This window comes from Camelina sativa, chromosome 17 (assembly GCF_000633955.1).
Source record: "Camelina sativa cultivar DH55 chromosome 17, Cs, whole genome shotgun sequence".
In the NCBI taxonomy this organism is placed as follows: Eukaryota; Viridiplantae; Streptophyta; class Magnoliopsida; order Brassicales; family Brassicaceae; genus Camelina; species Camelina sativa.
The window spans coordinates 2101789-2118304 of record NC_025701.1 but is presented as its reverse complement, the minus strand read 5'-3'; the positions used below and the strand labels follow the sequence as shown (position 1 = coordinate 2118304).

General features: G+C 33.8%; 2 protein-coding genes across 3 annotated transcripts in view; one reads left to right on the top strand and one right to left on the bottom strand.

The window, feature by feature from the left end:
- The window catches only part of LOC104754685 (increased DNA methylation 1-like), a 6962-nt gene extending 3298 nt beyond the window's left edge, over positions 1–3664 (bottom strand). The window contains exons 1-5 of one of the 2 annotated variants that reach the window (XM_010476928.2): positions 3323–3664; positions 1284–3248; positions 1021–1147; positions 833–921; positions 200–438 (exon numbers count right to left, since the gene is read on the bottom strand). In XM_010476928.2, the coding sequence (XP_010475230.1) occupies positions 200–438; positions 833–921; positions 1021–1147; positions 1284–3239 (2411 nt within the window). In that variant the 5' untranslated portion in view covers positions 3240–3248; positions 3323–3664. The remainder of the gene's footprint in view (positions 1–199; positions 439–832; positions 922–1020; positions 1148–1283; positions 3249–3322) is intronic. The other variant, XM_010476929.2, reaches the window with a different exon arrangement.
- LOC104754684 (phosphatidylinositol/phosphatidylcholine transfer protein SFH4-like) lies at positions 8691–12031 on the top strand. Its single transcript, XM_010476926.2, has 7 exons — positions 8691–9049; positions 9171–9288; positions 9851–9939; positions 10041–10087; positions 10171–10259; positions 10921–11054; positions 11232–12031. The coding sequence occupies exons 1-7, from the start codon at positions 8924–8926 to the stop codon at positions 11898–11900; spliced, it is 1272 nt and encodes a 423-aa protein (XP_010475228.1). The 5' UTR covers positions 8691–8923; the 3' UTR covers positions 11901–12031.

The window sequence follows — 16516 nt, the reverse complement described above, 5'->3', positions numbered from 1 at the left end:
GACACATTGACAAGTTTACATTGATTACAGCTGACATGTTGTTCTCTGACTCTCAACTCATACTAGATACCAAATTCAATTCACTTTCAGGATAATCAGTTATCCTCTTCCATGCTAGTATAAACTCCATATCAAATGGAGTTGAAGAGATTATACTATTTTTAGCATGAATATAAAAGAAAACTAAAACACAACTTACCCACAATTATAAAGAACATTGCGAATCAGATTTACCCCACTCCGTCTGTCAATTATGGGCAAAAAGCATTCATCCATGATAGCCAGCCCAACAGCTAGCTTTGAATTATGTTCGATCCTTTGTGCCGACAATTGAGAGTTTGTATTTGAATCAGTTTCCACCCTATGTATAAGAGACCATGAGTAGCCGCCTTCTAATTCATTTTTGACACCAAGATACTTCTTTAACTTTTCGAAGAGCTGCAAAAGATGATGAAAGCACAATTAAGATATGGCTATACGAAGAGAAAAGGGACCGATGGAGATTGTTGAGCAAATAGATTAAAAAAACTCTAACCATCGTATGAATACAGAAATTGCAAATTCTCACTCGAGAAACAGATTATATAAAAAGGAACACCAATAGAATTAGCTTTTACTGATGCTATTACACATACAAGACTTTCGTACGATGCACAACCAATATAACAAAACGAGAAAATGAGGTTTAAGAAGAATAACATGATAATTTATTGAATATCGCACAACCTTTTCCTATGACATTTAAATGTCCATAATCATCCTCTACTCTAAGAAAAAAACGGACCCAAAAAGTAAGAGAACAAATTACTAAGGTAAGTAGAGAAGTCAATACCTCTAAGCAATTAGGCCCACAAAACGAAGAAGCTGAACCAAAAGACTGAACCCTGTTGGCTTCCACCTGACTCATGCACGATTGGTGATCTACAAAAAGGGTAATAAAAATTTAAGTGAGATCATCATATTCTTACCAATATAAGTTCATCTCAAGTTAAATCAACCTCAAAAAGAGAAATATCTCACATTTTCTCTCACACATGCTGCAGGAAAGTAATGAAAAAAGATTGCCGTCCTCGCCACCAGAATCCACAGCTTTACCACAAAATTTGCATGTGCAATTTGGACAATGCCAATCACCCGGAGGAAGCACCTACAATCAAAGCATGATACAAGTACGTGAATATAAACAAGAAAAAACGAACAGAAAAGAAAGTTGAACTCGAAACCAAATAACAGAAAGAAAATTTAAAAAGGTCAAAACAGGTAAGAAATTGCTTAATTCATACCTGCATACCTAGGCAGCTTTGATGGTATGTTGATGGACAACTATCACAGCAAATCAAATCTCCACCATCTCCACAGATACCACAAGCATCATCATTTGGATCATCCCCGTCAGTGTCCACTTGATGGAGACCAAGATTCGTAGCATCTTTTTGCATATTCCACGCCCTGAGTAGGCATTGAAGAAGAGAAGTGCCAGACTCCAGATAAATATTTTGGAAAGGCTGACATAACTTGCTCCCGGCATGAATCTCAAAGCTGGAAACTGTGAGGATTTTACTGCAGCAAACACAGTGAATCCCCTCTCTTGTTATCCATCCCTCCAGCATCACCTTAGCACCTCGACGCCTCATGTACTGGACCTTTTGTCTTAGTTGGACAACTCCAGTATCAATCAACCAAGAGAGCAATGTCCTTTTGCCGGAGTATGGATTGAACCCGTCAGTAGTTGGATTCTTTTTGTCCTTAGAACTACGCACCAACAGAGTACATCTTCCAATTTTTTTGCTTTTTCGTCCATGTAGATAATGTGAATCTGATCCAGAGGATAGCCTTGCATTATTATAATATAATGACCTTTTACTTTTCGTGTGTAAATCATCCCAACCGGTTCCATTTTTTTCTTTTTTTGTTGATTTCCCACCCAGCTTTATGGATGAACGTATCCTCTCTTCAGGGATATCAGTGTAGGCTCCTCCATCACCTCCATCACTTTCGTTTTGACTATCACTACCACTGGAATTTTTTGTCTTTATCATCTCAATCCGGGTCTTCTTTGCCTTCCTTGCTAACTTGTTCACAATATCCTCCGATACTGAAGCAACTGCAGCAGTATCTTTCCTAGGCCTGGCATCAATTTCCTCGTCTTTTAACTGCTTCCGAAGTGCATCATATGCTTTAATAATTGACCAATATGCTGTTCCTGAGGGGTTTACATATACAGCATCCAGGTAACTTTGATTCCTCCTAGGTTTATAGTCTATCGTCCATCCTGCATCAGTAAGCATTCCCTTAATTCGCTCACGTAATCTTTGCTTCTCTGTTCCACCACCACGCCTTCCTCTTCTTTCCTCTCTCGCACCAGGTTTCACCGGTTCAAGAAAGGTTGATTTTGATTTGGTATTGATCTCCTTTTTGGGTTGACTACACTCTGATTTCCTCCTTTTAGATTTCCTCGACATATCGCTCTCTTCAGACTCTGAATCATTGTCTACATTATTTGATTTCCTAAAGGTTGGTTTTACTAGAACATCCTCACGCTTTTGTGCCTTCCTAGTGTAGAGCGGTCTCTCATATGTATCTGCGTCCTGGTGATTGACTAAAGCAGCAAGGGTGCTAGTCATATTGTTGACCTTCACCTTCAGAACACCGTTTCTCCCTTGCAGCCGAACCCTCATTGGTTCATCAGAATCAGATTCACTACTCGAATCCTCCTCCTGCGAGTCCATACTACCGGTGCCATTTAAAAACGTATCTCTCCTCCTATCAAATACACCGCCCCTGGCTGATCCAGACCTTCCCATACTACTAGTATCAGCCCTTCTGGGTGCAAAAGAGCCATTATCAAAGCGTTTTCTCATCAAATTGGCACTATCAAACCCATCATACTCATCAAACTCAAATACATCTAACTTCTTCATCTTCATCAAACTCTCTGACGCCTCGTTGTTCCTCCTCCTAACATACACATGTCGATCATGCTCAGCCTTGTCCCTCTTCCGAGCAAACTTCTCTTTCGCTGCAAGGGTTTTGGAGTCGACGACGCTTCTACGTGGAGGTGGTGGCTTCATAAACTCATCACTTGATTCGGAATCACTAACAAGCATTCTGGATCTCTTCTTCATCTGCCGAGTTCCAGTAGAAGAAGACACTGTCCTACCAACAACCCCATCCTTCAAGATCCGAGGAGTATTCGAAGCAATACGTGAACGCTCACCAGAAGCACCACCCCGTTCCATAAACGATCACTAAACAAAATCAAAGGACCTTTTTAAAATCCTAATCCCCGTTAAATCCGAGACCAAATCAAATAATGAAATACCTAAATCGATAAAACCGTTACTCGATTAACATAAAAAACGCGCCCTAAATCTCCGGATCCGGGGGTATGAGAATGAGAAACAAAGACGAGCCCCGATCCTATCGAAATTGTTTTTTTTATATTCCAGATATGAAAATGGAAGTTATCGGCGATGAATCTTTTAGGGATCGACGTAATAAGCTTGTAAGCTTGAAGATTCCACTGTCGCCGGTTTCCTCGGCGGCCGACAATGTAACTCCGCCGCTAGAGAGAGGAAGGAGAGAGAAAGAGAGAAAGAGAGAAAGAGAGAGAGGCGCAACGGAGCGGTACAAAAAAAGATGAGGAAACCAAAACGGAACTTTTTTTTTTTCTTTTTCCATCCGGATTTTATTTATAGTTAATCCACCGTTATTGAAATCGCACCCTATACTTGTTGATTTGATCAATTAGACCCCCCTGTAGTTTTGAAATCGATATCTCGATTACGCGATTAGATAACACAAATCGGATTAGTTATGGCTCTTTAACAAAACCCAGGTGCCACGAGTTCGACTATTACAACAGTACTTCCGAATCAGGAAAATAGTTTATCGAAAAAAATAATAAGCTTATGGGCCGAAGAAGTAAAGTGTCAAAGCCCATTAAGCTAGGGGCTTTTATAATTAAGATATCTATCTCTAAAGAACATGGATAAGGGGTGGGCATCTTAACCGAACCAAACCGACCCAACCGAACTGAAACCGACCCAAACCAAACTCAATCCTACACTCAAACCATTTGGTTAAGTTTCTTCTCAACCCAAACGGTTCGGTTTGGTTCGGTTTAAACCCAAACCGAACCGATAACCCAATGTGCTTTTATTAATTAAATAATTAATAATATACATAATTATTGTATAATATGTATTCATAATCTTATTCTTTATGAATTCATTTATGTTAGATTAGATTTAATTATTTTTAAAACTTTGACCCTAGATTTTAAAGAGTAAAATTGTAAAGACTTATAAAGGTTTTTACAAGAAATTATACTTTTTTTTTACTTTCTTACGTTGTTTAGTTTGTTTCATTTTTATTTTTTCCTAATTACTAAACATTTAATATTGATATAGTTATCATTTTTAGGTAAAATTTTCATGGATTCTTTGAATTATTCAACTTACAAAGGAGAATGAATTTTGTTTTGTTACATTAATTGATTTTTAAACCGAATAAAATCAAACCAAACCGAATATAAACCGACCTAAACCCAAACCAAACCAAACTAACAATGGTTGAATACGGTTAGAGTTTTATGAAAACCAAATTAACCAAACCGAATCGAACCCAAACCGAATCCGAACTTAAACCGAAATGCCCACCCTGTCATGTATATATATTTTTATTGATATAACATGTTCATAGCGAAAAGAGCATCAAGATTTAAATCAAACTATATTGATGAAGGTACAATAAAATTTTGATTTCGATACGTTTATCATCCTTTCTCTTTTTTTTTTCCTTTTCCTGAAAGTTTAATGATGTATAATACTGATCTATTTGGAGTCCTTACATTGCGATTTTTCTATGGTTAGAATTTATATCATGTTCGATAGGGTCCGGATGTAGTGTTGTTCGGAATTCTTATTTATTGACATAAGAATTAAAATAAATATAACAATATATGTAAGCATAGATATGTTTGATCAAAGAGATATAAAAATGTGGAAATGATGAAAATTTTCAAATGGTAATCTAACGCCACTGACTCAGAAATTATCATTGTCTCTTGTCACTGCCCGATTTCAAAATTTGAAATGAGAGAGGAGAACCAAAAAAAGAAAGAGAGGACGATGAAATCGAGCTTGGTAGGAGAGGTTTGGTAAAAGATGAAAGAAATGTGTAGTAAGAATACGAAGAAGTAATAAGAGACTTTGGGATGGATGGGGGGGGCTCACGTGAGTTGTTGTTGACATATTGGCGTCAGAGCAACAAAATTATAGTATTACAAAAAGACGTTAAGTCAATTATTACTGTAATAATAATGTCACCACTGTGTTTCTCAATCTATTACTATTACTACTACTCTATATATGTTGTCAATTTCTTCTCAGAAGAATAGAAAATATCATCAGTAATCAGGAATATTTGTCGGTCTTCGTTTCGTTATGAAAAACAAACACAGTCTATTTCCAAGACATTGATTTGTTTGTATGTCGATTACTTTGGTAACGTTAAACTCTGAAATCATGTTTATATACTCTCATTCCTGGTTTTTTTAGGTAAGTTGTTTTAACATCTTAATGTCGCTTCTTTTTGGTTTGTACATCATAATCATAAGAAATGTTATACTGCATATTAATCTTATGAGTTAGATATTGTTATTATGTAGTAACTACTAGTAAGAGAAGAAAGGTTTACGATCGATCAAAACGGTTTTGTCAACTATGCATGCAAATTTATTTGAATTAAAGGTCGTCGTTTAATGATACAATCAAGTTTAAGTTATGATTTAAATATTTTGAGTGTGCTATAAATGAACCAACAAAACATAATCATAGTGACTTTTCATGCGATTAATAATGAAAACTTTGAACTTAACTCAAAGTCGTCTCATTATATACTAATAAAATAAATTCGTCCCGTCCCATAAAATATTTTATTTAGTTTTCTTCCAAACACATCCGTAGATAAGAGACATCAAAGATTAACAGGATTCACTTATAATAAAAAACTAAACAAACACGAAAACAAATTTATGAATTTGTAACTAATTATATTTTTTTATTAGATAGACAGTCTAATTATCCCATTCAACTATTTGTTCACGTGCTTTTTCTTCTTTTCCTCCAGCTTTTTATCTCTGCATGCTTTTGTTTTCTTATTGGTTTTTCAAATTGAAATAAGTATGTTTTGTGTTTTTAGAATTATTTGTTGGAAAAAAAAAAAAATGGGAATATGTGTGTTGTGGAAGCACGGAAGAAAATTGTTCAGAAAATAAAAACTATTGATAGATGGTGCGAATGTGACCAAATTGACATTAGAGCGTTGCCACGATATTACATTTACTTATCCATCATCATTCATACATTTGATGTCAAAAAAAAAAAAAAATCTATCATACCAAAATTGATATCTGGTTAAAGGAGTGTGATATGCTACGATATCATCAATTAGATATATTGTATGTAAAAGTTCTTGTGGCCGATATAGAAAAAGAAAAAAGAAAAAAAAAACACACACACGCACAAGCTGCCAATACATTCTACTTGACGGTACACTGTAATTTGATACGAATATTTGATTCGTTGCTGTTTGGCTGTCAAAAAATGAGTCTTTTGATATGTATATGTCGTTTCCACTTCCTATATAATGAAATCCTTTCTATCTTATCAAATACTATCACTTAACTTTAAAGTTAGACGACGACGTACGTGGTATATTTTTCATTATTCTGTCTCTGGAGAATCGTACGTACATGGGACATGCTATATCCTATTTCACACATTCACAGAATAATTTACACTGGTCTAATGATCGCGCTACCCCTATTCATAAAAACAACAACCAAATTTTCAAACTTAGACTTTCAATTGTCTCTACCTGTTCTACCTAACTAGTTCATTGTCAAATATATATCACAACTTTATCAAAACAAAGTTTTAATGAGATCATATAAATTTGAACGTTTTACTATAGAGCTATATATATATAATACATTTATGGTATCTTCTTAAAAACTAGAGCTTTTGAGATCGAAGGAACAATACGTAATACAGTAAGTTGATTTCTATGGTGTTTAAATTTCAAATCCGATCTAAAGCAAAAGGTTAATCTGTATATATAGTACTACTACAGCCAATGGTATGATCGAGTTGTAAATCTCAAACTATTAACTCACAAATGTACGTTGAAATGTCGTGACTATGGTCGGGTTTCAAATATTATTAGTTTTATTTTTCCTTAAATTATCACAGCTTTTTTTTAAACAAAAAAAAACGTTTACTGGTTTATTTTAATAAGGTATGAAAAATCATAACCAACCCTATTACTAATTGGAGCTTTGCAGCTTACTTTAAAGGTGTTATTAATGAACTTTAATTGGTCCGATGCTTGCCTTTTTGCTTCTTTTGTCGTTGTTTGTTGTACTATTTTTTAGAAGTGGTAAAGCAATCGCATTTAATATCTTTAAGACTACATAATTTAGTCAATTGTAATGTTAAATACTCCGGTCTGGTATTTACTACACCGGGGGCGGGGACAAAAGGGCTGTGAATTAAATCCGATACGTAGCACGAGAGATCATCTGCCCAATCAACCTATTTATTGACCCTTTCATGTTTCCTCTTTCAAAGTCTGTCACGTATATATGTATACAACTTCTGTCTGCATGTGTGTAATTAAGATATACCAAAGGGAAAATATTTTTGTTCTGTTTCTTCCCGTTTTTTAGACAATAAGATGCTTTTGTTTTAAAATTTTAATGACATCTCTATACCATGCTATTTCAACGTAATTTATATTCTTTCGTAGGGGAATAACGTGTATCTGAAACAAAATTAAACGTAAGATTCAATGTTGTTATTTCACACCCAACGAAAAAAAAACGCTTAGTATTATATAAACCACAAGAAACAAATTCGACTAGTCCTGATATGACATGTTTTGTTTTAAAATCCAAGAATAATACGTTTGTTGTAAACTTGAATTAGATGTTTAATTATAAAAATAATACTAGTTTGTTTGTTGTAGTAGACGTCAAATATGAAAGAATATGTTCGTTGTACCAGCAGCAGCAGCAGCTAAATAAATAGCTAATAAAAATCATAATATTCAAAAGAGATAAAAAGAGAGCGAGAGAGAAAGAGATTGATGTGATCAAAATTAGTGCTTTAAAAAACTATTGAAAGTTCAACGAGTTTTAATTATAAAGTCGAATCCTTGTAATAATTTCTGTTCTTCTTAGTATATAGCACTTGACGCCGTTTGACATTTTTTTTTCCTTTTCATTTTATATGTTTATTCACTTATTTTTTATTAAAAAAAAATATTTACGAGAAAATAAGATTTTTAATTAATTAAAAACATCTGATTATGACAAAAAATAAATTTCTTTAATGATAATTTTTTCAAGAGTACCGTGACCTTATTTATTTATAAGTATATCAATAATATTTTCCAACTCTTTATTTGTTTTTTTTTTTGGGTCGGATCATTTACTGTTGAGAAAAGATAAAACTAAACATTGCTAGTTTGATTAATAGTATAAATAAAATAATGTTAGGCATGACGACCTTTTTGACCTGGACATATGTGCTTTGCGTAGTGTTAACGGCGTCAGCTGCCGTTATCTCATTCCCAAAATATATACAAGAGGGGAATCTCTTTCTCTCTCTCTCTGTCTCTCAAGTCTCACCATTGAATTAATCACTTGCCATATTTTTCAAAATCTCTTTTTTCCCTCTCTCTCTCTCTCTCTCTTTCTCTTTCTCTCTTTCTATATATCTCACTTTCTCGCTTGAATAACAAGCTTGGTATATTTGTTACAACGGCCTGATTAAGCAATCTCTTTTGATTTTCTTACACAAATAAAAAGAAGAAACAAAAGGGAAACATCTTTGGCTGTGTTTTGATATTCCGAAAAATGGGGAAAAAAGAGATGAAGGATCATCATCATCATCATTCATCAACTACAGTAGTAGAGAACGACGACAAAGTCGAAGCTGTTCTTCATCTCCTTCGTAAACATTCTCCTCTCACTCTTAAACAGGTTTGGTTTTTTTTTTACACACTAATTAATTAATATATAGAAAAGTAATTAATTTGTTACATGTTTTCAAGAAATAACATGTCGTTGGGAACTTAATTGGGTTGTTAACAAAATATTGCAGGAGAAGTTCTGTAACAGAGCTTGTGTTAGTAGATTCTTGAGAATTAAAGGAGACAATGTCAAGAAAGCAGCTAAACAGTTAAGGTCTTGCCTTTCATGGAGATCTTCTCTTGGCATTGGTACTCTCTCTCTCTCCCCCTCCCTCTATATTTGTTTTTGTATAACAAGTTTTAGACGTATATGTATATGGATAAACGTATATTTGTAGTATTTCCATACGGAACACGCGTACGTTACATCTTTAGAGGTAGTCAGGTAGACAGCTTTATTTTTAAAAAAACGGTCTAAAATTTTTAAAATAATGAAAACGAGAGGATGAAAAACATAAAGTTTAAAGTGAGCAAGCATGTAGTGTGTTGTGTGTGTGTATAGATGAATAGATTTGGTTAGCTAGTAGTAGTGGTTATTGTACTTTCTTTTTTTCTTAGTGTATGTCAGTGTTAGTGTAATTTTAGAAGAAGAAAAAAAAAAAAGACAAACGTTTCGTTGCTTGCTTTTTTTCTCGGGTTTTGATGTGTCCCATGTTTGAACATCGAGCGTTAAAGTGAATATCCACTCATTATGACACCCACTTATTTTTAACCTCTTCTATTTATTTTTTCAAGATTCTGTTTTTCCTTTTTCCTTTTTTCAAAATTTTTTTGTTTTTATCTTTATTAATATAGTATGTAATAATTACAGAGAGCTTGATCGCCGACGAGTTCACGGCGGAGCTTGCTGAAGGGCTTGCCTACGTTGCTGGTCTTGATGACGAGTGCAGACCCGTTTTGGTAACTAGTTAATAATGTTTCTCACTCTTAATATGATTTTCTTATTTATTTCATTTCATAACCGAAAACCTAATTGAACACCTTAATTATTTACCTCTTAGGTTTTCCGCATTAAACAAGATTATCAGAAGCTACATACGCAGAAACAGTAAGTATAAATTATCTATATCATATTAAAAAACATCAAAAGTTGTCACAAACTTAATTTATACTTCCTTTTAATTTTCGTAGGTTGACTCGTTTGGTAGTATTTACATTAGAGGTGGCTATCTCAACCATGTCCAGAAACGTCGAACAATTTGTCATCCTTTTCGATGCTAGTAAGTCCTCTCTCTCTCTTTCGTTTTCCATTCATCATTTTATTATATTAATAGGAAAAAAAGGTTTCAAAATAAAGTGAAATAAAAGATTCAAAAAATGGTAACTATTTGACTTTGTCTTCTTTANTAAAGTCATTAAAATTCTTTCTAAATCCTAAACCAATACCTCCCCCGAATAAGCGTAAATGTGTTTTTTTTTCTTCATAAAACAAAATAAAATACGAGTTGGTAAAAAAAAAAAAAAAATAGGGGACCGGAACATGTCGGTACTCCGGCAGGAAAGTGGGAGAGATAACGATCAGAAAAGGTCCGTAGTGTCCCTGTAGAGTCACGGTCACACACGAATCACACTCTCAATTATTGAGGTTATTTTTGGCATTTACTTATGTTCCAGTTGCAGCAGTACTTGCTTCTCCACTACTCTCTCTGATTAGTACTCTTTAGCTTTTTATTAAATGTTCCTCTTTTGATCCTCTGCTACCCCCTCAGTACTCCATCCTTTTTATCTTTTTTTTTTTGGAAAGCTACAACATTTGTTTTCATATGCATTTTTTCTAAAAATATTGTCAACTGTAGTCTTTTATAACAAACATATTTTATTTATTTGTTACACTCTAACGATTCACTAACGTGTTTCTTTCATGTTTTTTTGAAACCGCAGGCTTCTTCAAATCAGCATCAGCTTTCATGAACATACTTGTGACTACACTCAAAATAGTCGCAGAGTACTATCCTTGTCGTCTTCACAAAACCTTCGTCATCGATCCTCCTTCTCTATTCTCTTACCTTTGGAAGGTACGTAACCTATTCACATTGATACACAATTCGAATTTAATTATGTTTATTAAGTCAAAGTGTGTTAGTTCACCTATCTAAAACGTAACTTTAAGACTTGAGGTGTACTTCGAAAGCGAGATATATATGTTTATCAAGTTTAAGTCAAAGATACTAATCCTCTACGGTCACGTGTAGGGTATACGCACATTCGTGGATCTATCAACGGCCACGATGATAGTATCGATGCAAGATTTCCAAGACTCGTTTGACTACGAGGACTTCTCCTCATCTTACCCATCACGAGTCTCCTCCCTCCGATTCGACACGTCATCTCTCAAATCAACGGATAAGATCGGTTCTTGCGCATCCTCCAGATTCGCTTTCACCGTATCTCGCGACGGTCTCGACACGGTCAAACCCTGGTGCCTCACGTTGACTGACACGTCATCATCAAAACTAGGACACAACACTGGCGCGTACATCTCACCTCTCAACGCGCGTTCTTTCTCATTCGCGTCGCCGGCTGCTAGGAGCGAGCCGTTCGGTGGTCCGAGGAGGAGCTTCTTCGCTTCGACGCCGATGCCAGCTAGGACCACCGATCGTCACTCTATCGGAACACTGCGTGATCCGCGGATACCACGACCGTCGTTCTTCCAGTCTCCGGCGGTTTTCTTCCGGCGAGAATCACACGTCAGCAAAAGTGAGAAGCCTAGAGATACGTTCGTTCAGTTCCTCAAGTTTTATCGTAGACCGTACGATGAGATGACTTATAGGTCAAAGATGAGGCCACCACTCGGTGGACTCGTCTCCATTGTTTCAACTCAGATCAGACGCCGCCACGTGTCTTTATCTCAACGGTTCTAATTCATCAAAACACACTATCCAAATCCACCTATTCAAAAGTAGTATATAACTTTTGCCGTGATTGTTTTTTTTTACTTATTGTTGTTTTCAATCATCTTTATTTTAGTTCTTCAAGTGTATTTTCCTAATAATTTTTATCAATTGTTTATTTATCTATGGCTTGATTTCATTTTTTCAGTTATTATCTAAGTTGTCCAAATAAAAAAATTCGTACCGTTTAAATTTTGAATGATTTGTGTCAAGGTTATTATTGTTATTATTCGAACTTTAAACATTTTATGTAGCTTTGTAATAGATGATGATTTGTATTAATTATTACACATGGGCACATTTCGGGATAAGCATGCCCCCAAAAAAATAAAAGTCTTCGCTTTGGGTAAATCTTAATTTGAAAAGTAAAAAAAAAGAGAAGACAACGTGGTCGTGACGGAGAAAGACTCATTGGGAGAATTCAAATGAGAACATGCGATGTTGCTGTTGTTTCTTTATTTGTTAGAGGAGATTACAAGTACCTCTCTGCTACATGTGACCCCATTATTTCCTAATCATAAAAAATATAAAGCAAACCGTTGACAAAACAGTTGTTGGCGCAATAGAAAGAAGTGGAAATTTTAAAACTTCTTTTAGTAGTTAAAAAAACGAAAAGACAGTGTAAAACAGTCAAACTTTTCTTCATTTGTTTTAGCTATAAGACAAAAAGACATTTCAAGTTTTTAAATGCATTCACTCGCCTACTTCGTTATATATAGTCAGACGTACGTGCTACGTAGTTCAATGGAGGAGGATATGAGAAAGCTTTGGGCTATGTAATTTATAATAGGGATATGAAAACATATATAACCTTTGTCAAAACAGTTTTCGTAATGCGTTCGTTTTGGATATTCCATTTGAGTTTAATTAAACACTAGCAAAAACGACGACATACATAAGGGGTTATAGATTTGACATTACTTTATTCAACTAGTTTACATGATAGGAATATGTGTCAATTCTATAAAATTGGTTGAAAAGGTTAGGGACTTAGGGTGCAGTGGACTTTTGTTCTGTTGTGTAGTGGTTGTGTGTATATGAAGATTGTTGCATTATAATATGTAAGGTCTCTTGTTGTAAGCAAAACTATAGTATTAATCTCAGTAGGAAATACTTTATATATTGCATAGAAATGAGTAAATATGTCTTGGAGCAATTGTCGCCATTGCATCAAGGTTTATACAAAAATCACATTTCTGAAGTGAGATGACGTAACTTGGGTTTAGGCATTTTCTCTTTGGAAGTTTGTTTATGAAATTTATCCAATTACTAGTATTAGTCCCGTGCATATGCACGGAATATTTGTTTGTGATCAAACAATATATAACTACTTACAAATTAATAAAAAAAGTAATATATAATTTTGCTTATAAGATGAGCCTCAAAATTACAGCCTAAAATGTCAATCTGATAGAGTTTTGGACACATATTTAGTTTTGCTAATTATACATCTTACGTTATGAACATGATCGTTACTTTGTATATGCGAAAAAATTAGCAAATATATAAACATTAAGCATTTAAAATTAAGAAATTCTATTTGATGTGGAGATTTAAACATTACAGAGTTGTATTAATATTAGAAAAGCAAAAAAAAAAAAAAAATGAGAAAGGATAACCATAAAAGCATAAACACAGTTGCTGTTGATCTTGAATCACTTTCTTACTTGGGAAAGGGAAGTTTCTTCTTGATCGTTTCTCTGGCACTCCCTTCAACAGGAAACATCATAAAAACTGATGGTTAGATAAATGTGGAGAAATAACAACTCATCAAATTAGTAAGTATGTTGGTGCAATGAATTAGGTTATAATATTTAATTGAATTCAAAAATTGTAGAGATGAAGGTAGTACCGGTATATGAGCCAGTGGCGGAGCAAGAAAAAAATTTTAGAGGAGTCCAAATGATTTTTTTTTTGTAAAAGGATAAAAGAATAAAATTTAGAAGGTTACAATGAAATTTTTTGAAAAAATGGGGGTAATAATGCAATTTTAAAAGGGTCAAAATAGAAATTTAGTTTAAAATATAGTAAAAATGTAAAATTTGTAGGAGTCAAAATCAAAATGAAAAATTTGTAGGAGTCAAATTACAAAATTTAAAGCAGTCATATTTAATTTATAACTAAAAAACATTAAAAGAAAAATTAGTGGGGTCAGCTGACCCCAATAGTCTCTACTCGCCCCTGATAAGAGCCATCTTCGTATAATTTTCTGGAATATCTCTTTAAAAACAAAATTAATTGTTTTTGTATCTCAATTCATTTCCTCATCAACAATTGGATGGAATATATAAAAATCATAATGAATATAAGTTTAAGAGATATATGAATAAGAACAAAAGTTTAAACATTATCTGTCTGAGAATTGTAACTGTAACTTATATGAGCAATCAAGAAAAAAATAAGAATGGAGAGGAGAGGATTACAGAGGAGATGTAATTTAGATGAGCAAAAAAAAACGATAGAAAAGAGAGGAATACAGATAAAAGAGACAGAATTAGGATTTAAATAGATGAGGAATCGGTTGTAAAATCACCTAGAACGTGGAGGTAAGGTGGGGAAAAATACAACGTTTGAATTATTTACAGTTTATCAAAATTCCAGGAGCGCTTAATGGAAGTAGAGGTGTTACGTGTTAGTAGGAGAAAGTCACGAATAAGAGGAACAAACAAAGATAGTAGTTCTAGGGTTTACAAATAATTGTTATGGATTTGGGCTTTTATTTATAGCCCAAAAATTTGTAAATATCACTTTTAATTTAGTTCAGTTTCTTTTACTTTTTTTTTGGTTTTTTTTGCTCGGCATTCTTTTGTTTTTTCAGTTGTGGGATAAATGTTTTTTTTATTTAAATTAGAAAAAAAAATTAAAAGCTGATGTGGCAAGATTTAATTGGTTATGTAACTTATGATTTTTCACGAGATTTTAAATGATTTTAATGATTTTAGGGAAGTTGATATGATTTTTTGTAAAATTCTTTCAAATCCCACCTAAAACCATGGGATTTGGATTTCTGTATTTTTAACTAAACAAATCCTCTCAAATCTTCTAGAATTTCTAAAAATCATTAAAATCCAAATCCACAAACTATTTTAAATAACAGTGGATTTTAAATTAAAGTTTTAAATCATCAGTTTAATAACAGTAGATTTTAAAGAAGATTTTTAAATCATCAGTTCAATAACAGTGGATTTTAATAAACTTATTAAAATCCATGATTGAATAACAGAAGATTTGTAAAATTTATCTAAATCACTTAAAATGTCAAGTTGAATACACCCCCCTTAATTTAGTTCAGTTTCTTTTTTTTTTTGGTTTTTTTTTTTGCTCGGCATTCTTTTGTTTTTTTCAGTTGTGAGATAATTGTTTTTTTTGTTTAAATTAGAAGAAAAAAAATTAAAAGCTGTTGTGGCAAGATTTAATTGGTCAGGTGATTTGTGTTTTATATTATAAAGAATACTTAAATTTTTTCAAAAAAGTTATATTAAATTGGCCTTTTCTTTGCATAATTTTCGGAGTCTTTTATTTATTTTGTTTGAACTGTTGAGATTTGTGTCTTCTTGCATGGGAAAAATACTTTAAAGACAGACGAACAGTTTATTTAAGTCTCTCTCGACTTTTATTCCTTGTCAGTTTCTGCAGTAATGAGTTCTCATTTGTCCCTTTCGTTTGTTATTTTTTTGGGGGTAAGCTCCAAAACTGATTTCGTCTTTTAAACCAAACCGTACTCTATATTTTTGAAGTTAATTTATGTACAGGATTTAGCTTTTGGGACAAACCCTTAATTTTTGTTTTCTGTCATACATTACATATCATTAATATATCATTGGTCAACCGTTGATTCTTCCAATGACCGTGTCTACGAGATAGAATTGTTGGGTTTTGGATCTTAAATGAACCAGAGGGTTAGAGATTAGGCAGATTTTACATAACGCTACCTTTACAACAATAAACGGTCTAATACTATTTCCTAAAACACCTACGCAAGCAAGAACAAAAGAAAACCTTAATCTTGTTCACTCTCTGGTGAAGTTTCTACATTTGTATACTCCTCAAACTCTTCTCTGTAAGCACAAAAAGATACTTGAAGAATCCTCAAAAAGTAAAAACTATATAACCAAATTTAAACCACCAAGGATTCCTGATTTAAGTTTGGTAAAAAAATGAAATGCTACATGTATATTCAATCAGAGTATACCACTTGCTACATTCCAAAAGTTGTCATGATTTCGAGAACAATTGCGATTTGATTTATGGGGGTGAAGGTACTTGTTCGTGAGGTGGAGGTTGAACGTGGCGAACATGTACGTAGTGGTTGGAGAACGCGGCGATACGGACTATGAGGAATTGATCTCCGGCACACACAAGACTGTGATCGTCAAGGGGCTCTGATGCTCTGACATCGTTCCATCGGAGAGTCCTTATATCGGTACTATCAAGGCTGAATCACCGGTTAAGGACATAACCGACATATTTAAGCAGCTCTCCAAAGCCAGCGCTTGATTCAATTGGCCGGTTCGAACCCAAGAAATAAGAAATAGAGGTAGTTGGGAAAAACAAAAAATAGAAGAACAAGCCTAATTTAGAAAGAT

What these genes read in the sequence shown, in the direction of transcription:
- LOC104754684 (XM_010476926.2), top strand. Translation starts at nt 8,924, where the DNA reads ATGGGGAAAAAAGAGATGAAGGATCATCATCATCATCATTCATCAACT. An exon ending in AAGCTACATACGCAGAAACA is followed by an intron (nt 10,088 to 10,170) that starts GTAAGTATAAAT and finishes TAATTTTCGTAG; the next exon opens with GTTGACTCGTTTGGTAGTAT. An exon ending in TATTCTCTTACCTTTGGAAG is followed by an intron (nt 11,055 to 11,231) that starts GTACGTAACCTA and finishes GGTCACGTGTAG; the next exon opens with GGTATACGCACATTCGTGGA.